This window comes from Nannobrachium achirus, assembly GCF_963921795.1.
Source record: "Nannobrachium achirus genome assembly, chromosome: 19".
Lineage (NCBI taxonomy): Eukaryota > Metazoa > Chordata > Actinopteri > Myctophiformes > Myctophidae > Nannobrachium > Nannobrachium achirus.
In genome coordinates, this window is record NC_137826.1 from 55,007,817 (window position 1) to 55,031,721 (window position 23,905).

Sequence of the window (23,905 nt, forward strand, 5' to 3'; positions counted from 1 at the left end):
TTTATAACAAGAGATAGGCGTTTTAGGTTCACTAAATGGTTAACATTAAATCTTAAACATGGCTCTGTTTAAGACATTTTCCGTGGTTGTTTGGGGGTGTAACATTCTTCCACGTATTTAAATAGAGTGCTTGCGATTTGTCTCGCCTATTGTTCTCCCTCCTAGCTGAGCACCGCAGCACCGCCCATAAGCACACCACGTGTTTCTAACAGTAAACACAACAATATCAATGTATCTTCTTAATGGCTAAGTTTGCTACTCACTTTGTGTCAGCACGCTTGTTATAATGCGTTGAATCATGTACCAGGAACACAACAGGACAGCTGCCTGTCTCCACAGTAGCGATCATCATTCAGATCGAAAAAGTGAGAAGTTTTAGCGTGGTGAAAAGAGTTGATCTGCAAGCTCACAACATGTTGCGAATGCGACGTGTTGTGAGCTTATAGATCAGCTAGTTTCAGAATTGTGGAGTGAGTGGTAAAGTGACCATCGCTTTGTATGGAGAGAGAGAGAGAGAGAGAGAGAGAGAGAGAGAGAGAGAGAGAGAGAGAGAGAGAGAGAGAGAGAGAGAGAGAGAATAAACCCTTTTGCAAATCCCGCCCCATTCTGCCCTGTTACTATGATGGGACATTAACCCTGGGCAGATTGTTTTTATAGTGGAAGTGGATGGGATTTTTTTTTCCCTTCATAGCCTCATTACAGCTATATAAAGTACCAAAGGAAAAACACCTAGGTGATATTAATAAAAAGGGAAGACAAAGGTACAGTAGTTACATTGCAAAACAGGGGATTTACCCGAAAATATATGTTTTAATTTGTTTAATCCCAGTGGGACAGAATCCTCTTTGCAGATTCTTTTATAGTGGTAGTGGATGCGATTTTTTTTCCCTTCATAGCCTCATTACAGCTATATAAAGTACCACAAAAAACACATCTACGTGATATTAATAAAAAGGGAAGAAAAAGGTACAGTAATTACATAGCAAAACAGTAGTTTTCCCCCGAAAAATAAATGTTTTAATTAGTTTAATCCTCTGGATCAGAGATAGAAAGAGAAGCGCATTGCATCTTGGGTACTAGGAAGAGGACAGAGAGAATGTTTCTCCTCACATAATAGGCTGGCTTTTCGTAATTCTGCCCATTTAAATTATATGTACCCAATCGTGACTCTTAGACCATTGATAAGGTACATGTGAACTAGTTTGTTGAAGCTTATTCGTTATGATGAGCGAGATCGCTTGACGCTTGCCGTCGCTATCACCGTACCGGCCGATCTCCGTGTCGCGCACTGCGGACAGTTTTTGAAAGGCTGAAGCAACATTCTCCACTGCACAAACTCCACCCCCGATAGCAAAAAGTGAATGTTTTTTTCTGGTTGGCCAGTCAGGGAGTCTCAGGGACCAATCAGAAGGCTGACAAACGGTCTATTGCGTCTTTGGGCAAAGAAATAAGAGAGTAGTGGTGGGAAAAGTACTCAGATCTTTACTCAAGTAAAAGTATCAATACTATAATGCAGAAATATTCAGAATTTACTTGATTAGTATACAAGTATTTCCATCAACATGTACTTAAAGTAAACATAGAAATAAGTAGGCCTACTCATGAAATAGGCATCTTTCATTATTCATTTCATGTTTTCAAAATGTAGGCTATAAAATAATACTTTGAAAATAGCAGATCTACAAGCTCACAGCGTAGTGGAGTAAAAATATTAGACACTGGAAATACTCGAACAAATACCTAAAAATTATAGGCCTACTTAAGAGTACTTAAGTAAATGTACTTAATTACTTTATACCAGTGGTTCTCAAACTGTGGGGTCTCCAAATTATATTTTGGGGTCCCCAGATGATTAGCTTAATGTCATTTTATTTGTTTATTTTGGGGGTCACAGCCTAAAAAGGTTTGAGAACCCCTGCTTTAAATACCATTCATGAGTTATGAGTATTATTAGATCTACTGGCTTGAAGGTCTGTCTTAATGTGAAATGTGTTTTAAATATTGACAGACAGTTGACAGCTAGTGGGGGAGTGGTTTGGGGAGTGGTTAGAGGTGGGGTTAACTACTATGTAACTCCCATTTACTGGGACCTGAAAAGGTGTTAAAATAGAGAAACCTTTCAAGGGCATTTTCTTTGCTTTGGTGTTTCTGGACCAACAAGTTTCAAATGACCGTATCTTCTTCAAATGTTGTCAAATTTCTAATAATGATACGTCATATGAAAGCTTAGATTCTGTACTTTCGGAAAATGTGAAAAGTAGAAAAATGACCATGGCCCTGTTGTGTCTGAAAACACCACGATCGGTCACATATTATCAAATTATCTCGCGGCACCCCTGGACTGCCGTCGCGGCACCCCAGGGTGCCCCGTCACCCTGCTCTATGGAAGTGTTGCCACTTTCCGTCAAAAAGTACACCAGCCTGTTTTTTTTTGTTTTTTTTACTGGATATTGATATAGCCTATCATGGATAATTTTAAGTTTGGTACCCAAGGCTAGAATCCATCAGTAGGTCCTAAAGAAGACTAAAAATATGTGCTTTTATCCGCTTTATTCTGATAATTTTGCCACCCCACTAATTTGGTTAGAGGCGATTAGAGGTGTGTTTAGGGGTTGAATTAACAGGATCCCCAGAGTTAATGTCGAAGTGTCGGTAGCAATCGGGAGCAGGTTGGTGCCTTGCATGATTTCCTCCGCCATCTGTGTATGAATGTGTGTGTGTGTGTGTGTGTGTGTGTGTGTGTGTGTGTGAATGTGCTTACTTAACTTATACAATCTGCATGGTTGAGTATAGACATTAGTGCAAGTAAATGGTGTATTCTAACAATGGAGTCCAGTTATCAATGTAATCCTCTATCTGCTATCACATCTCTTCAGTGAACAATGGCAGAGTCCAGTTATCTAGTGATCGATGAGAAGAGTCTAGACAAGAAGAGCTGGAAGGTGATTGGTGCAGGTGGATTTGGGCAAGTCTATAAAGCCAGACATCGTCAGCGGAGATCAGACGTGGCCGTTAAAATATTATGTTTTGATGACGGGTAAGTGTCTTACGGTGCATGTGTTCTTGGTAACGTACTACCTACAAGCTTGAAACGCATCGCAGCGCTAGTAGATCTAGAGCTAGTAGATCTGCTATTTTTGCTTCTATTGTATTTGATACTAGAATGACAAAGTAGGACGTAGCAATATGCAATGTGGCCTTCTGGAGTGAAGGTGGAAATATAGCGGCCCTCACCATCATTAACGTTGCCCACCTCTGAGTTAGAATGTTAGATTCATTTGTTGCATTTGGACTTTGGACTGTTGAGATTTATCCTAGTTGTCTTATTATTACTATTCTTCAGGTCCAGCTCAGTGAAGTACTTGCTTCGTGAGTGTGAACTGATGCGACGGGCAGAGAGCCTCCATGTCATCCAGGTCCTGGGAGTCTTCAAGGGCCGCCCACCTTCTGCCCCTGGCATACAGATTGGTCTGGTCATGGAGCTGATGGAGAGAGGATCCCTCGCCTCCTTACAGGTCAGCTTTTACCTCTTTTATTGATCAACTGATTCATTCAATGATCCAATCTAATGGATCTGAAACTTGATATTAAAATAAAATAAAACTACTTGGAGCGTAACTACTTGGAGCGTAAGCGACCTTCGCTTCACCCCCACTCCACCCATCGCATCCCGACAGCCAATCAGCGTTGATGTTGTCCGGAGACACGGAAATGTTTTTGGTGTTTGGTGTTGGTGCTTTGCCTTGATTCCAAGGGGACATGATTTTTGGAGCTGTGTGGAACAGAGCTCCGCTATGGGCAGGAATGTGTGTCCAGTCTCACAAGTGAGAACTGTCCCGTTGAGTTTGAACAGGATCTGCGCATGCGCGACACACGCACGCACACGCACGCACGCACACACACACACACACACACACACACACACACTTAATCGTTTTCAAACCGAAATCGCGATGCGAAATCCCGCGATTAGCGAATCGCAAAGGCCACGGTTTCTCTGCGAAGTAGACTTCCCAAGCAATATGGAGACGTTTTAATTTTTGAAATCCATTCATAATTGACTAAGGAATGATCAAATCAAACTGTGGTGACTTTCTTTGCTTCCGAGCATCCACACGCTGAAAGTGAAAGTGAATTTGGCACAGTGGCCACTGTGCAGGACTCTGCCAGTGCGTGGGAACTAGGGGTGCTGCAGGTGTTCCAGCCCCCCATGGGGAAGTTTTCATTTTTTTATTTAAATAAGAAAAGAACAAATCAAACATAGCAAAAATACGTTGCCTGTTGTTGTAGTTTTTTATTTATTCATTTATATATATATTTGTATATATTTTGTATTTATTAAATTTCACTTTTCCTATTTTAAAACCTTTTTTTGGGGTCCCACTAGCACCTTCTATCCTCACAAAGTCCCATTTCTGACCGTTGTGTCTTTCTCTGGTTTTGAGAAGGCGAAGGTTTTGGGGGGGGGGGGGGGGGGGGGGGGGCAAAGGTGGTACTGCAGCTGAAATGCTCTGAGAGCCATTCAAAAATGAGAGAGGCTCTCTATTCAGGAGTGGTAATTTAGCCTCAAACCTTTTGAAAAACGTTTTTGGGACATAAACAATATGACATAAATACTTTTTAAATGCATGGTGTATCACCTTTAACATATAAACAGAGCTGCTACCTTTAAACACATTTATAATTCAGAGGCTTTTTTGTATATTACTTAAAATCGGTTTGAGGGAAAATTCTGCTTTTTGTCCCAAAGCGACTCCAAAAGATTGCTGCCAGGGACATGCTGGGCTAGCCTGGTTAATAAACCAGACTGCACAACACCACCCCCTGTTGGTAGTGAGGAATTAGTATGAGCAACGCCAGGCTAATGCTGGGCCCCTGATTCAGCCCGGGAAAAAGAGTTGTAGAGGCCCTCATTGCGCGCTATAGAGAGAGATTTGTCTCTATAGCGCTACTCAAAGATGTGTGACAAAAGTGACAATTAAGCCAGTGGGCCAATTACATGAGTTATATTTCGTTCGAATGAACCGGCCGTTTGGGAGTTGTCCCGCTTTTCCCAATGGCTTTTGTTTCAAGAAGATTTATATAACATGTACAGTATATAACAACACAATGTGACATAGCTCTGTTTACACAATGCTGTACCTCCTCCCACTGTATACTGTATATGTTCCCCTCTTTCAACTGTTTGTATTACATTTTGAGACTTGCTTTGGCATTGTAAACGCTTGTTTTCTCATGCCAATAAAGCTCCTTTGAATTGAATTGAATTGAATTGAGAGAGCCCCTGAAAATAGTGTGATCATTTTTTGATTGATTGATTGATTGATTGAAGAATTTATTAGAAGTTTGCAATAGAAAAAAGTACAGTTTCATGACAGTACAAATCACTGGTACAAGGTCAACTAAAAGGAGATCGTTTTTGAAGAAAAACATTTTTTTTCAAAAAGATTTTTTTTTCAAAAAGATTTTTTTTTCAAAAAGATTTTTTTTTTCAAAAAGATTTTTTTGTTTCAAAAAAAGATTTTTTTGTTTCAAAAAAAGATTTTTTTGTTTCAAAAAAAGATTTTTTTGTTTCAAAAAGATTTTTTTTGGGGGGGTGGCGCAGTTCAGGCCAAAGGTGGTACTGCAGCTGAAAATGCTCTGAGAGCCATTAAAAAATGAGAGGCGGGATTTAATATTGATCAGCGGGGCAACCCTTTTTGAGTACAGTAGCCTTTGATTGGTGTAGCCCAGGGCTTTGTGTTCTTAATCGTAATACTTTTACAAACTACTCCTACTGTACGTATGGAATCATGTTGGTCCACAGTAACACCCTGGTGGCTGCCCTTATTTGAAGCATATACGGTCATCTGACTGGACTTCTTTATTGTAGTTTGGACATGGTTGTAATTACCTCTCTCTGCCGGAAGAGGGAGACGATGAACATATAACTTAGGATTGTAGCTTTAAATTAGCCTTTATTTTTATTTGTATCTGTGTTTCTGAACCTCTGATTCTGAAACCCCCTTCCTTGCCAGAGAAAACGAAACCACCCTCTACCCTGGTCCCTGGTGTTTCGACTGGCTCACCAAGTGTCTCTGGGCATGGAGCACCTTCACAGTCTGACCCCTCCCATCATCCACAAGGACCTGAAGCCTGACAACGTGCTGCTGGACGCAGACCTGAATGTCAAGGTGATGATGGGTCAAGCATGACAGCTTATTAGTCGGGGGCCTTAGGGAGATAGATCTGTCCCATCTAGCGCCACCATCAGGCCGATTTTTTCAAACACATTTTTGGACACTGCTCCTACAGATTTTGCCCTAAAATCACGCTGCGACCTGACGGTCACTTATCTCCCGATAAGGGAGTCTTACTGGTAATAGACACTAGGGCATTAACGACTTGTGATTTTTGCAAGTCAACTCGACTCAGTAAAAAGTTGAGTTGAAGTCGACTTTATCATTTGATGATGTCATCACATCACACAACACGATTTACAGGAATACTCCCCGGCGCTCTGTATCGTCAGCAGGTTAACATTTCACCTGCGTCCCCGCGGATGGGGACGTGGGACGGGACGGGGGCGCAAAAAGATCTCGCCCTCCCTCCAGATTTACTACTTGAGTCGTTGGCTTGTAGACTATGCAATCCTCACTGCAGCAATGGTATGTACACAGGGACGTGCTGGCCATTGGGAAAAGCGGGACAACTCCCGAACGGCCGGTTCATTCCCGGCCGATCCAGGCCGGCCATTAGGAAAAAAAATAAAATAAAATGTCGGACTTCGTTCCATTTTGGGGGCTGGGCGGCCAACAAGGTATATCGTCACTGTCGGGCAGAAACCTTGTATCTCCAAGTTTCACATTTATAATCTTTTTCGCAGAACAAAGCACTGCTTCATCATCCAAGGCCATTGCACAAAAGTAGTGAAAACAGCAGATCTACAAGCTCACAACGCCTTGCGATGTAGATCGGCTGTTTACACTAGTTTAAATCATTTTTAAAACGGTTTTGGACATACAAGGTTTCCACCCGACAACAACGAAATATAACTCATGTAATTGGCCCACTGGCTTGTCACTTGTCATGATCTGAAATGGCAAATCTTTGAGTAGCAGCAGCGCTATAGAGAGAGATCTCTATCTCTCTCTATAGCGTGCAATGAGGGCCTCTACAACTCCTTTTCCCGGGCTGAATCAGGGGCCCAGCATGTCCCTGGATGTACAGGCCTTTGCAAAACTGTACAAACCAAGTGACTGAGTAAGATTCATTGCCTGATTAGACTACTTAAACCTGTCAATCTCTAAAAGGCGGCTTTCACATTAAAAAAAATACTGGTGATTGTTATGAGAAAAGTATCAGAGAATAGGAGAGATGCATACTGACGCTTACTATATCATCATTCACTCTTGCTCTCTCTCTCTCCTAACCCTCTCTCTATTCCTCCTTCCACTTCTCTGTATGTCTCGCTTCCTCCGTCTCTGTTCCCTTTGTGTTCTCGCAATTCTCCTCTCTTTTTCATTCAGATCACTGACTTTGGCCTTTCCAAGTTCGCCAACTGTTCGACGTCCGCTAATTGCAAGGGGGTGGGGACGACCAGCTACATGCCTCCAGAGGCCTTAACCTCCTTGTCAGACAAATCCACACGCGCCTTTGATATCTACAGGTACAATTTACAATTTACAATTTAGGCATTTAATCCAGAGTGACTTACAATAAGCATGGTAATACATCAATACAGTAAGCAAGGTATCATCAATACAACAACATCAAGACATCAAATGCATAGAAATCAATAGGTAGTCATCATTTTCTGTGGGATTGTCTGTATCTATCTAATAATATCCTCTGAATCAACTCGGCTATCTGTTACTGCAAAGCCATTTTAATATCCAACATGAATCATGAACTGCTCAATACATGTAGACTTGCAGAGGTTAGGCTTCATAAGTAGAACGTTCATGTTGTCATGTTGATCTTTCTGTTTTATTAGATTAGTTTTAGTTTTGTTTAACAGAAAGTAGATACATGTAGCTACTTATGTGCAAACTACGTAGGCATATGTGTATAGTGACACATACCCTTATAAACATTTTATCTAGTTGCTATTTTGTTGTTTTCATTTGGCAAGTTAGGTAATTGCTGACGTCTCTTTTTTATTTTAGCTACGGGATACTTCTGTGTTCCATTGTGAAGGGGAAAAAACCATATGGCAAGTGATATTCTCTATATTTGTTCTTACTTTGTCCAGCAATAGCAATGAACACATAATTTAGTACCTATTCTCCTATAGATTACTAAGTATTCTCCTCTCTTCTTCCATCCCCTCCCATCATCATACCCTCCACTTCTCTCAGAAACCGCCCCCGCCATCATAACGTTTCTGATCCCTAGGGGACAAAGGCCGTCCCTGGAAGAGGTTGACCTAGAGCAGGCCCCTGGTCTGGAGGATCTGGTCGAACTCATGAAGAGGTGCTGGCACCAAGAACCAGAGATAAGACCTCTTTTTCCAGGTGAGAAGGCCACCATGATGCAACAACTTGGATGGAAAGTTGAATAGTTTTAGACCTCCAACCCGCAGAGATATGCTTGCTGATGCTGGTGAATTAATTTTATTATATTGATCATTAGTTGAGGCAAAATGATATGGCTGTGCATGTGCGCATTGTGCTGCCACTTGCTGCAGGCAGTATTGTATTACTTAACATTAAATATGAAAGATATGACACACCAAAACAGTTTAAATACAGATGGCCTTGTACCCATGCCCAGTGCAGTATAAAGGCCTGTCCCTATTCTCTACGAAACCAAACTTTTCTTGGGAGAGTTGCGACTTTCCGACTTGCAGATTTCCGAGTGGCGTCATTTTGTAGTCGAACCGGACCTTTCCGACGAAAAGTTTGGTTTCGCCACACTCGCCTGTTCATTAAATATACCTTGTTTTCAGGTGGTTAGTGAGACAGCTGAAGTTAGCCACACCCACATCTGTTGCTGAATGGTAAAAGGGGAGGGGATGATTTTATGATGTCATTAAATCAGTGTATTTCAATTGAGGCTTTCAGCTTTCAGGAAGTAACCAAAAATACACAGGGAGGACATGTTTGCATATCATATATTTTTAATTAATAGGTCATAATAAAACGCAACTCCCCAACATGGCTACACCCACAAGTGATCAAGATGTATCTTTCATATTCCATGCTGAATCTACTGTTCCCAGAATGCACTGCTGTAACAGAAGCCCTGTATGAGAAGCACAAGCCTGGGATGAAGGATGCCGTCCACCAAGTGGTAACAGAGCTGGTAATGAATGCACTCAGTCAACACTCACTGTCTCACTGTAAAACCATGCTACAAGTGGTAACAGAGCTGGTAATGAATGCACACAGTCAACACTCACTGTCTCACTGTAAAACAATGCTGTTACCCTTTTCTATGGTAACAGCATGACACATGAGATACATGTTTCACGACACAGTATTGTAATTCAGTCTCTGTCTGTCTGAAAAAACCTAGGTGAAATGTGCCAATCTCAACAGGAAACAAGGGTATGGGGCCCCCCTCACAAAAGTACAGGGCCCTTTTGATCTGAAAACCCTCACGGAATGAGGTCTAATTTCGCCCCTGAGCTAAGTCAAATAGATGAGAACTAGTTTGTTGTTTATCTGTTTACCTTTCATTTCCCCATCTTTACAGTAAAAAGATGAGAGCCAACCATCTCAAACTCCCCACATAATTCGACCTGCGGGTTGCACACAAGAAATAAAGAGTGCAGTTGTTATATATGTTAAATGTTTTATTTATATATTTGAGTCAATATCCTAATACAATTAAATAAACATCGAATATCAAATCATTTGTGAGCTTAAAATCAAAAGACGAATCGAATCATGGATTAGGCATATGGTGACACCCTTCTGCTTGGTGCAATTTTTGGTTTTAATATTTTTGAAGTTCTTTTATGTGTACCCATGTCTGTAAAATCTTTGTTGTAAATGGCCTTTTGTACACAAGGCGCCATTGAAAATGAGACCCTCTATCTACTATATCGATATGTAACAGCAAAATATCACATTGTTTGACTTTGTATCGAATCGTATCGCTGTTCAAGTATTGTTACACCCCTACTATGTATCAATCGTATCTATCTATCTATCGTATATCTGTCAGTCTTTCTGACTGTCTGTCTGTCTCTGTAGCCTATGTGCTTTCTTTTGATTTTCTCTTCCCTCTATCTATAGGACCAACTGGAAGATGACATTACAGGGCGTGTATCAAAGAGGGACATCAATCAGCCACCAGGTCTGTTTTCATTTCCAATAATTAGGGCCCGAGCACTGCACAGTAGTGGAAGCCCTATTGTAATCGCAAAGATATAAAGATATGTATTTTAAAATTGCCAAAAAGGGCGTGGCCTAATGGCTCAATAGCCCCCCCTACAACATTTTAAAGGCGCAGCCCCACTACACAGTTTCACCTACATACTGTATGGAAATCGATACACACCTGTATCGTGTCTGGACCTACAAAAAAGTCTCTTGGCGCCATGTCCGAAACCAAACAGGAAGTCAGCCATTCTGAATTCTTTGTGGTGTTTTGGCGCATTTTCTGCTGTTTTCACGGGTCGAATACTGCGCCCCTGTCTGGAGCATAAATCCACATGTCAACAACGTATATACTGTCATCAACAGCGGACATTTGCATCTGGTACAGCAGTCCATGCTGTCACACTGGTTCTGGTTCTGGAGTCCAGAGGCCACTGAGTGTCATTACTTCTTGTGTAGGATATTATCATGAAGTTCTGTTGAGCAAAAAGAAGCACTGCAATACCTTATACAAACTGATACACGCTGTGATCTACTGAGTTATTGTTGAGAATCAAAACACCTCCTTCCAGTGAAGCTCAGATAAACCAGGTCCTGACTGGATGTGTAAACACTTGGATTTAAATACAGGCCTCTTACATGGGAAACCACTATTGATGTTGATGTCGTTTTAGTCAATTAGTCTTCTGAATACATTTTCATTTAGTTTTAGTCATATTTTAGTCTATGTTTTAATCGGTAATGTTTTAATTTTATTAAACTAAATATCATAAGATTTTAATCGACTAAATCTACTGTTCATTTTGTCAACAAAAATGTATTTTGGCGGTGCTTGATGGTGATTTTGCACTTTGTTGCATGCTGGAAAATTGCAGATCTACAAGTCTTCAAGGAGAAGGAGAGGAAGCTTGTACGACAGAGAGAGATGGAGAAGCAGAAAGAAGAAGAGAAGCAGAGAAAGATGGAGAAGCAGAAAGAAGAAGAGAAGCATAGAAAGATGGAGAGAAAAGAGACAGTTTCCTTTTTTGCGCTTTCTCAAAGGGCCATTTCACAGGTATATTTAGTAAGGGAAAGTTAGCCTCATTCTGGACCAATCTGGGAACTAAATCATTTCCAATATCTTTCTTCACAAATGTGTTCATAAAGGTGTCTACTATCACCTCTGAACTTTCTCAATCACAACTCCCTCTGGAGACTTTGTGGGAGCCAATCAAAGTTGGGGGTATCCCGAGGGCCTGGGATTAAAGGGGGAAACATTTAAATATTGTCAATATGAGCGTATGAGGTGTGTAATTAGGGTATTTTGGGGCTGCTGAATCCATTCCAATCATTAGTTATCAGTAAAAATGACTCCTTGGCCATAAAATAGGCCACACTTACTTTTGTATGTCCATGAGACATATAGTATTTGCAATAAAAAAATGGTTAGAGTAGGGTTTGAATTCATGAAAACGATTCAAGATCAGGTGGGTAAGCGCACATCATGAGACACAGGATAACATGATACAATCTGACAAGGAACACTCAAACACAGGGTTTAAAACAGGGACTAACAGGACACAGGTGAACTCGAATGACTGGTTGGCTAAGCCTTAGCCAATTAGGCCTATTTTATGGCCAAGGAGTAATTTTAACTGAAAACGAACGGTTGGAATGTATTCAGCAGCCCAAAAATACCCTAATTACACACCTCATAAGCTCATATTGGCCATTCTTTTTTTTCTTTTTTTCTATCCCAGGCTCAGGGTATCCCGATACCCCCAACTTTTGATTGGCTCCCACAAAGTTTCCAGAGGGAGTTGTGATTGAGAAAGTTCAGTGATAGTAGACACCTTTATGAACACATTTGTGAAGAAAGATATTGGAAATGATTTAGTTCCCAGATTGGTCCAGCATGAGGCACTTTCCCTTACTAATTGTACTCATTTCCTTATTGCTCTTTGTATAATAAACAGGTACGTTTTACTCATTGTTCTTTGTTGTTTTCCCAGGTGCCGCAGCCCATCGTGGTTGAAGGCGAGATGCAGTCCATAAAGTGTGTGGTGGTGGGCGACGGTGCGGTGGGTAAGACCTGCCTGCTCCTCTCCTACACCACCAACGCCTTCCCAGAGGGCTACGTTCCCACCGTGTACGACAACCACAGCACCGATATGAGCGTGGACGGCCGCACGGTCAGCCTCGACCTGTGGGACACGTCGGGTATGGATGACTACGACCGCCTGCGCCCGCTCTCCTACCCCATGACCGACGTCTTCATCATCTGCTTATCCGTCGGCTGCCCCTACTCCCTCACCAACATCCTGGAAAAGTGGCACCCGGAGGTGACCCACCACTGCCGCAGCGTGCCCATCCTGCTGGTGGGCACCAAGATGGACCTGCGGGGCGACGCCAAGACGGTGAAGAAGCTGAAGGAGCACGGCAAGGCGCCCACCAGCCAGCAGCAGGGCGTCGCCCTGGCCGAGCGGATAGGCGCGGTCAAGTACGTGGAGTGCTCCGCCCTTCTGCTGGAGGGCGTCAGGGAGGTGTTCGCCGAGGCCGTGCGGGCCGTGTACCCCGTCGCGAAGAAGAAGGCCAAGAAGTGGGTGCTGTAGGGGTGGGGACGATTCACTTTAACATCCCGATTTGATTTCGATACCTAGGGTGACAATTTGATTTATATCACGATTCTTGATTTTATTTGCCATTCAATATCATGATTATTGAGAAGTGTTTCCCCCCAAATTACGTTGCTTTTTTATAAACTTTTGATTTAAAATGTTTAGGTGGTTGTCGTAGGACCACAGCACTTTACATCAGCCATCAGCGTAGCAGGCTGTGGAGGGGGAGAGAGACTGCAGCTACTTTAGAGGCAGCATGATTTTCATAAAAAAAAAAAAAAGAAAAAAATAGATTCTTAATTTAAAAATCAAGATTTTTAATCGTGGCATTAAAAATCGAGATAGTTGAGTGAATCGATGTTTTTGCCCACCCCTAGTGTGCTGTTGTAATGATTTATAACAGACCAAATACCAGATGGAGGGATTATATCTCCAAGCTGGCCTGGGAACGCCTCGGTATACTCCCTGAGGGAGTGGAGGAAGTTTCTCGGGATAAGGAAATCTGGAAGTCTCAGTTGGAACTGTTACCCCCGTGACCTGATTCCGGATAAGCGGTTGAAGATGGATGGATGGATGGATGGATAGAATCTCTAGACAAGAGAATACCAGCACTCACGTAACTGTCATTTAAGGCACTTTTATCTAAGTATGTTGGCGTGGCACGCCGCAGAGCAAACAAACAACGGACGCGTTTCTGCGTCAAGCCTTCTTCAGCGTTGTATAAAGCAGCCACCGGAAGTGTCACATTTTATAGTGTCCGCAGTAAAGACAACTTTCCCGTCGTGCTTGCTTCCTTGATGTAATGCTGTTGTAATGACCCAACGGTTCCCGGACTCGGACTTGCGGAGGGCGAGGAGGAGAGAGGGGATGTGGGACCAAGAGGTCCGCCACCTCTACCAGTGTGTAGTAGACTCCTCATTCAGCTCCTCTCTTCCCTCATTCATTTCCTGGGGGGATTTCAAAGAGGGAGACTTCACACGCTACAAGAAAGAACATAGGCTTCATGTCCTGTTTTTTTCAGACTTCACCTAAACCCTTAGCACTACTGGAAAAATCAATGTCCATACATGAAGTTAGTTAGCATTTGTTTTTAGGTTTTTTAGAAACCTTTTTTTTCTTCTTTACGGATTATATTGTTTTTCTAGATAGATATTCATTTGCATTTGTTATATCGCTGTTGATGTACTGACATTTAACCTTGTTTATTATTGTGATGTTTTATCTGCTTAATGTAAGTCGCTTTGGATTAAAAGCGTTTGCTAAATGCCTAAACTGTAAACTGTAAACTATAGACCACGGCTATACGAATATGGATCTTTTTTGGATCACAGATACACTACACCAGGGCTACTCAACTTCAGATGGCTCGGGCCACTCAGCAAAATATCAAAAGTCAAAGAGCCACAAGCTAAAAATGACGGTCCAATTTTGGACGTTTACAATGATGCTGTCTTGTTTTGATGAACTAGCTTTTATTCTCCTGGTAGACAATTAGATATACAGTAAGCTTGTAAGCGAGAGAGACAGAGAAAGAGAGACACATATAGCCTACATAAGTGTGTCAATTCGACATGGCACACTAACTCTTGCATGTCTTCATTCCTCATACATCACAGCCAACACACGTGCGCTCAGATGCGCTCTGCTTGACACTTTTGCATTCTCCACCACTGAAAAGACTCGCATGTCACGCCGACTGTGCTCGTTATTTCTTGAGCCTGACCTGCGGGTCGGATCATGAGGGACGTTGGGATTGTTGGCTGCCATCTTTTGGGGAGACGTAAGATAATGCAGACTGGACTCTAAAATGTGACACTACGAGTGGTTTCTCTCTCTGCGAACCCGTATGTTGCTCAAATTCTCCCCGTTGGAAGCAAGCCTGCACGGAATGCACAGAAAAAAACACTTGTGCGGGTAATAGCGTGAGAATCACCAAATGGCATGTAATTTCGATACTGTATTGAACATCAATTTAATTATTTGCAGGCCTATTTAAAAAAGGTTTATAATGAATTGTACATCGATTCTTTTTTTAACACTTTTTTTTGTAATTCAATTCATTATTTGTTTTTCGCAATGAATGTAGCTATGCTATGGTACAGTGCAGCATAATATAACATTAAGATGAAAAGGTTTGTTTACCTACATTTTTAGATTACTATACTTGTATGCATTTGATGTATTACCTACCTTGTGCTAGCTGTCCTGTCCATGCTTATTGTAGGCAAAATCGTTTTGGATTAAGAGCATCTGCTAAATCCCTAAATTGTAAATTGGAACATAATGTAAATTGGAAAAAAATGTCCTACTTCGCACGTAGAAGGTCAGATGTCAGGTGACCGTCTATGGAGAAGACGGTCACCTGACATCTGACCTTCTTGGGCAGGTGGTTTGTTGATGGTCAGAGTGGTAGAACATCCAAACACCCAGAGCTAGAGTTTATCAAGGTACCATTCTCATGTATCCAGCTCAGAGTGTGAGCTCTACTGATTCTATCCTTTACAAACAGAGATAACTACACAAAAAAGGGTTTTGAAAGAAGGACTGCTTAGCTCCAGAATGGTGTGGACTGCTGACTTACAAAGTAAAGAAATATATGGATTTATTTGAGCAAGGCCACAATATGACCAACGCCTATCGACCTGAGAGGTCTTCATCAGGGTCTAACATTTTGGCTAATCAATCACACTTAAATACAGCAATGGGTGATGTTCCAATCATGTCCGTAATTATTACATCATGTAATTTGAATAAACGTTCAAGTGAGCACAAAAGCCCAAACAAATCAAGAAAGGAAACAAGGCAACGCCCAGAGTGACCAATACAAAAATAACCAATATTACCAGTAAGACTCCCTAATCGGGAGATAAGCGACCGTTGGTCGCTTATCTCCACAAATAGGCCAAAAGTTTGTTTTACCAATTATCAAGACATACGGGCAGTTGACAGTTTGCCATGGTTACTCATTGAAGTTGAATCTCCATATATGGAGATAACCTACGCATCACACTAAGTCTGACCTCACCAGCCCATATTTGGGCATGAGCAACTTATGTCTCCATATATGGAGATATGATGACATCACACAGTCCTCAGCCGATGATGTGGCGTGATGTCATACAATACACAAACGAGCCCTACAGTATAAAGGGGCAATTCTTGCCAGGAAAGAAGCATTTCTTCGACTCAGACCTTATCGCCAGGGTTGGCTTATAGCAGCTGTCGGTAGATAATGCCGGTCTTATATACTCATTGAAGTTGAATCTCCATGGTGTAATGCGAGGTGTTGCATGGAAAGTAAAGTCAGATAGAACTAATAGTAAGGGAAAGTTAGCCGAGTGTTAGACCAATCTGGGAACTAAATCTAAATCAATAGCTTTCTTCACAAATATGCTCATAAAGGGCCTTGAACTGGGCATGTCACGTGCACACTAGTACTTCCTACATGAGGTAATCCTTCACTGTCTGCAAGCTGACATTTGAAATGCCCCAAAAATAGTGAGTGCCCCAAAACTAGTGCCACAAAGTGGTTAATATCCTATATGACTTCAAAGTTAGACTTGACAAGGAAAGGCAGGGCAACGCAAGGCACGTTTATTTGTATAGCACATATTTGTATTAAACATTTCAATAGCAATGAATTTTAAATGCTTTACTTTAGGCATGAATACATTAAGACATACATATATATATATATATATATATATATATATATATATATAGAGAGAGAGAGAGAGAGAGAGAGAGAGAGAGAGACACAGAGAGAGAGAGAGAGATCCCTAAACTCTTTTTGCCTTTTTTTTTTCTTTTTTACTATTTAGAAAAAACATTTTTAAATATTTCAATTTGCTGATCTACAAGCTCACAACGGGTCGATATAGATCGGCTATCTGAAGTTTTTTAAAATGCCTTGAATTCATGGAGATTCTGTAGTTTTTGTCCGCCTATTTTGGGTGAACTACTCCTTTAACACGGCAGCCAATCATTGCGTTCTCAGAACATGTTTATCATAAGGATCAATCAAATCAAGTCTGGTGTTCATGTACATGGATCAACTTGGATCAACAGGACCACTGAAGAATACGTCAAGTTCCTTTAGTCATCAGTGTCACACTGATGACATTTTTGTCAAGGTTCTAAAGAAAGAATTGGAAAAAAAGTCTGCACACAGAAACCTTTCAAATGCCTCCAGTCAAGGCTTTATTGATTAACGTTTCGACACACAGTCTTCTTCAGAAAGATTCGACACACTGTCTTCTTCAGTTGAAACATTAATCAATCAAGTCTTGTTTGAGAGCTTTCTTTTGAATATTCTCAGTGCAGACTTCCATTTTTATCCTGCCTTGATCCACTGTTGGCCCTGCAGTGCACCTGCTGTCCAGCAGATTCCAGTTTTATATTCTCTAAAGAATTGTTATCACCAGCTAATAATACTTTTCATATCAGTGTTTCTCAACCTTTTTTCTGCATGGGCACACTTTTGCTTCATCATACAAGGCTGCCGCACAACAGTAGTGAAAACAGCAGATCTACAAGCACACAACGCCTCGCACTGCAAGGCGTTGTGTGCTTGTAGATCGGCTGTTTTCACTAGTTTAAATCATTTTAAAAATGATAAATACTGGCTTTCAAGCAGTTTCAAGGGGCACACTTGACCCTTCTAAGGGGCACACCAAAGGTCCCCAGGCACAGTGGTTGAGAAACCTTGTTTTATATGAATGTTATGTTAACTTTAAAATCGGCAGTAACTTGGGGGCCCACGTGTTACACACTCGCAGACCACCAGTATGGGCCCTGGCCCAAAGGTTGGGAATCGTTGATCTACAACACAACAATACAAAAATACACGGTTTCATGAACAGAAATGATTTAAAATCCAACCCAATCGCCAGAAAAGAAACATCAGCTGTTATTCAAACCACTGATACACATTGAACCGAATCCTTTCAAGGCAGACACACCTTCAGCAGCAGGCTCCAGCCCCAACGTGCCCCAGAGTGCACTGATGACTAGGCCTATATCAAATACTACATTCTTAGTTATAATGTACTTCAAAATTAAAACAAACAATCTAGGATTTTGCCACGCAGTGTTTTTGGCGTTAAACAAATGCAATGATTTGCAGAAACATACAGTGACAGTTTTCTCTGGTGACCAGGCTAATAAATCCAAAGCAGCGCTAGCAAATGAGCTAAAACATAGAAAGCTTATACATGTTAATATTATATGTGAAATATTAAAAAAGTCTGTCAGTCCGTCAGTCAGTCAGTCAGTCTGTCAGTCACACGTCACACGTCACACGTCACACTTTTGCCCTGCTCATATCTCCGCAACCGTTGCCCCGATCCATGCCAAATTTTGCACACACACTCCTTGCATGCCAAACCACATCAATTCTCACATGGCCCTCTTCTAGCGCCACCATGAGGTCGATTCTTGCAAAACAAATCTTTGGACACTGCTCCTACAATTTTTGCCCTAAAATCACGCAAATCGCTACACAGTATGTCTACATGCATGTCATCAACATGGATCTGTCCCATATAGCGCCACCTTCAGGCCGATTTTTTACAACACAATTTTGGACACTACTGCTACAGATTTTGCCCATCCAGTCACTGCCCATCCAGTCACTGCTGCTGTCATCTACTGGCTCATATGCCAGTGAGGAGCCTCCACCGGGAGGACATAGAGCCTTCATCCTACTCCTCCCACCCATCACTCCCTGCTGACAGGCTCCGCCCCCAGCCCATAGGAATACATGCAGTGACAAACATCACCCTCCCTGTCCGGCTTCCATCCCGGAACACAGGCCAGTTGTGTTCCTATAGACGCTCGACAAAGCTGGATGCAACGCAGGGAATTTGAATCCCTACTTATACTCTGAGGTGGTGGGCAGCTAATTTATCACTGCAGTGCATCACTAGAGCATGGATCACTGAGAATCTATGAAGTCAATCACATACGTAGCATTATGTCATCAAGAGACAATGATTCCCTCTTTCAAATTTGAAGCCGAGCCCTGTTGGACCAGTGAATACCTCTGTGATGACCAGGAACATGGCCTCAGGTCAGATAACGAAGGTTATCTATGTAACCATGGTTATGTGGTCGATTGGATCCCGCCAATATGATGATATATCACTCCGCCGTGTGGAGGGATATACAGTATCATATCATATTGGAGCGCACATGTTGGCCAGTTAACACTAACAGCAAATTCTCTGTTGCTTCAGTGCATGTACAAGACACACCCCAGAATGACAGCCCCACTCTACTCTACTTTATGAGCTGGTCTCCTTTTAACCAAACCATTGTACCTACTTACTGTAGGCTATTAGGTGGTTTAATTTGAATAGGCTATCCCAAATTAGACCCCCTTTTATATAAAACACACTTGTTTGTGATGACGTATGACCATCCAAAAATAGGCTCCCACTTAGTCTCACTAATTAGGCTTTCAATTAGACTGCAAGACATCTTTGCTCTGAAAAATGTTTTGCTTGCAAAAAAAAAAAGAAAACGTGTCAGTACATCACGTCCAACAACGTAATGGCCAACTTGTTTGGCCAAAATGTTGTTGCACACGTTTTGCAAGATCAATATATTGTGGAGCTGTAGCTGTTGCTAAACTGTTGCTTATCCTGCCCAGAGCAGCTACGCCTGTGACAACTGGATGTGCACAACATTGTATTTTGAACTTTCAATTAGACTCCCAATTAAGATCCAAGCTAGGGTCTCAGTGAATAACTGTATGTTCCAGGTTTGGTTTCTATGATGTCCTGTAAATATTCAGACCTGGCTGAGGTGATGTAAAATGTGATTCTTGTTATATTATGTGAAATGTGGTTAATGTGAGATGAGATCATTGCAGATTCACGTCAGTCCTGGTCTCGTGTCTCCTCTCTCCTCCTGGCTTCAGCTCTGGAACCAGCAACGTTGACGTAATCCATCTCGATGTTCTCCTCTCCTGCATTCTGCCCCCTGGTGGCCTGGAGAAACACAGTAGCACTGTGTTAACTTAGTGGATCAGATTTGTCTCAACAGTCTGCATGGACATGTCAGTCTTGTATTAAACAACATCAACATCTATTTACCCTCCACTTCCAGAAATGATACTGGGCGATGAACTGTAGCAACAGAACCAGCAGTATGACTGTAACTTTGATGATGAACACAGTCGGATCAGAGGCTGTGGTGATGTCAGCTGTCAGAACAGAGTCTGTGAGAGAACAATATAATTTAAGAAATACTTAAATTAAAAATAAACATTTCTTTGATTGAATTCCCTGGAGATTTCCGAGTTTTTGTCACTTTCACGTGTGGCTGTTTGATTAAGTTTCATTCAGGTATACTGTGACAGTGAGCGATAGATAGATACAGACAGACAGACAGACAGACAGACAGACAGACAGACAGACAGACAGACAGACAGACAGACAGACAGACAGACAGACAGATACACATCCTTCACAGACCAGCCAACCAACAGACTGACAGACTGACAGAAATACAGACAGGAATTTTAGTTCATGGTCGACTACTTTTCCGACTGAATTCACATGTGGCACAAACACACAAACAGTGCCCGAAGTTATGCTCAGAAGAGTGTCACATAGCCCCCCACCCTACCTGGTGTTGAAGGATTAGAAGTAGGACTGTTTGTTTGTGTTGTCATCTTGTAGGATGTTAGATGTAAGAAGTGAATTAATGCCTTCACTTTTCCATAGACATCTGTCACCTGACATCTGACCTTCTTGGGCAGTTGGTGTTTGTTGACGGTCAGAGTAGTAGAACATCCAGAAATCGAGTTGATCAGGGTGCCGTCATCATTAATCCAGCTCAGAGTGTGGCTTTCACAGTTGCTGTCAATTCCAAACAGAGAGCACTGCAACGTCTGTTCGGTCCCATTGTCACCTCTGGTGACGTCACTGACTTCCAGTACATACAGATGAATCCGTTGATCGTGCCCGTGTTTTTTACCATTTTTAAATTGTTGAACTGTATAAACACCAGCGTCTTCAGCTTGGATGTCTTTAACAGTCAAAGAGCAGTTATATTCCAATCTAATTCTGGCTTGTTTAGATGAGCTTAGTCCACTTGCTTTAATAAAACCATACTCAGCCACAGCAAAAGCACGGTTATATTTATCGATTTCAAGCCATGTAGTTGAATGACAGCCAGGATCACCAGGTAGCATGTTGTTAAATGGCAGATTGACGGTATCTCCAGGGCTTCTGTAGACATCGACTGGTTTCAGTAGGTGGGCGGTGTCAACTCCAAGCAGCAGAAATAAAAACAATTGAGTCAATCTGGTCCCAGACATTCTGATCTGAACTTTCTTCTGATGTCTCTTGTCTGTCGTTCTACTCTCTTTGAACCGTCTCTCTGTAGTATGTCTGTCTGTCTTGTCTGTCCGTCTCTCCGTCCCTCTGTCTGTCTGTCTGTCTGTCTGTCTGTCTGTCTCATCAGTGTGTGTACCGTGAGGCTGAGGGTTTTCGTAGAAGAATTGTGGTCCAAGTATGGCTTCCTGTAAGACGTTTCGGTGAGGTGTTTCCTGTTCTTTCTAGGTCACATGTAAAACAGGCTTCAATGTCTTTGTATTTTATAGACTCTAAGCCTCAAAAGTATATATATATATATATAAGCCTCAAAAGTATATATATATATATATACCGGTATATATATGTATATCGATTGACAGCCCTATTTATTTTTTATGTTTTATTCATTAGGCTTCACATGGTCCAACCCTCTCTTCATTATTTTTCATGTCATCGGGTGGGTGTACACTTCAGCATTTACATGGAGAATAAAAGACAACTAAAATAACAAACCCAAATAACAGATGAGACCTTTATTGATCACACAAGGGACAACAGATGCAGATCACAGGGAAACACAAAAGTTAAGTCACAATTCATTGCAACACACAATAAAAAAAAAAAAAGAAAAGAAAAGTATAACCTACAATATAGAATATAGTATACCAGTAAGACGCCCTAAGGGCGAGAGGCGGCCTCGGGGCGCATGCACATGGGCCCGTGCACGCATCCGCCTGGGTTTGAGTGGTCAACCATAATAGTGCCGCATCCTCACTATATCGAATGTGCTATGTGTCAACAAAAACAAGATACACTAAAAAACATGACCTTTTGATGAGCACAAAAAAGAAACATTACAACAAAAGTTATAGAAATAATAACATGCACATTGCACAACCTTGATCATCTAAAAATAACAATACAAAAATGCAATGATATGTTTTCAAGAACATGGATAGGATATAAGTAATATCATAGTGAAAAGAATATAATACTATACAAACTTCATCTTTAACATACAATGTTTTAAGGGCTAAACAAATCAAATGATGTTCAGAAATGTACAGTGACAGTTTTCTCTGGCGACCAGGCTGATAAATCCAAAGCAGCGCTTGCAAATCGGCTAAAACATAATGTTGAGGGCTTGGAGCACAAAGGGCCTGAGTGAAATTCTCAGAATTTTACAGGACAGCTGTAAAATTGTAACGTGGTGGATGTGAGATGAGATCATTGCAGATCTATATCATTGGACTTCTGTCTTCTCCTGGCTTCAGCTCTAGAGGCAGCAACATTGATGTTCTCCTCTCCAGCATTCTGCCCCCTGGTGGCCTGGAGAAACACATCAGCACTGGGTTAACTGGGTTATCTGATCCAGTAAGTCTTATCAGACGCGTCTCAACAGTCTATTGAGTGCATGCATATTTCAGTCTCGTATTGAATAAAGACACAAGATAGTCAGTCACCTTCCACATCCAGAAATGATACTGGGCGATGAACTGTAGCAACACAACCAGCAGTATGACTGTAACTATGATCAACGCTGTCACATCAGAGGCTGTGGTGATGTCATCTGTCACATCAGAGTCTGTGAGAGAACAACATATATAGAAAAAAAAAGAAACATTTCTATGAGTTCATATCACTTTCATGACTTGTGTGACTGCATGTTCCTTATAGGTAGGTAGGTACCGTTGTTCCCTATTGAGCTTGGCACATTTCCTGGGGCAAGCTGCCCAGATCACACATGTCACACATGTCTTCTCATTTTTTCACTCTCAAAATGCGCATGCAATTGCAGTGCATTTGAAACTAAATTGCAGTGCACATCATGGGGTGATCACTGCTTGCCTCCTGTGAATTGTTTTATTTTTGATTATTTTCTGTTTATTTCGTTGCTGAGTGAGGTCAGCAGATAAAGTGACATGAGTGAGATGAAAAAACCTGGGTGAAATGTGCCAATCTCAACAGGAAACAACCATAGGTATAAAGATAAACGCACACATGCACGCACACACGCACCCACACAAAACTACACACACACTACATGCATGCGCGCGCGCGCACGCACACACACACACACACACACACACACACACACACACACACACACACACACACACACACACACACACACACACACACACACACACACACACACACACACACACACTATATTTTAGTGCCTGATACTGTATACTTTAACTGTCCTAGTACCTGGTAGGAAGTCAATGGATGTCATCACTTCTCCGCCAACGGTCACCAGGCATCTGATCTTCTTCTTTGGGTGGTGTTTGTTGGCGGTCATGGTGGTGGAAATGCCTAAACTGGAACACCCAGTCTGTGAGTTGACCAGAGTACCGTTCTCATTCATCCAGTTCAGAGTATGAATCCCACAGTGTTCTTTACTACCATACAGAGAGCACAGCAATGTCTGTTCTGTCCCACTGTCTCCTCCGGTGACGTCACTCACCCAGCACATACAGCCAGACCCATGCATGGTCTCCATGTTGTACACAGAGATAAGTACCAGCACTTTCAGCTGTGACGTCTTTAACAGTCAGAGAGCAGTTAGACTCCAAACTCAGTCTGTCGGCCTCGGATGAGCTTAGTCCGCTTGTTCGAATCGAACCACGTTCAGCCACAGTGACATAAACCGGCGAGTGGTCTCCATTATGAG

At 41.9% G+C, this 23,905-nt stretch overlaps 1 protein-coding gene across 1 annotated transcript; it reads left to right on the plus strand.

Moving 5' to 3' along the window:
* Nucleotides 1–12,325: 12,325 nt before the first annotated feature.
* Nucleotides 12,326–12,898, plus strand: LOC308303875 (rho-related GTP-binding protein RhoG-like; the record flags this gene model as incomplete). The annotated part of the gene is made up of 1 exon (XM_080748391.1): nt 12,326–12,898. Exon 1 carries the CDS (start codon nt 12,329–12,331, stop codon nt 12,896–12,898), a length of 570 nt encoding a protein of 189 aa, XP_080604517.1. The 5' UTR covers nt 12,326–12,328.
* Between the last annotated feature and the right edge of the window lie 11,007 nt (nt 12,899–23,905).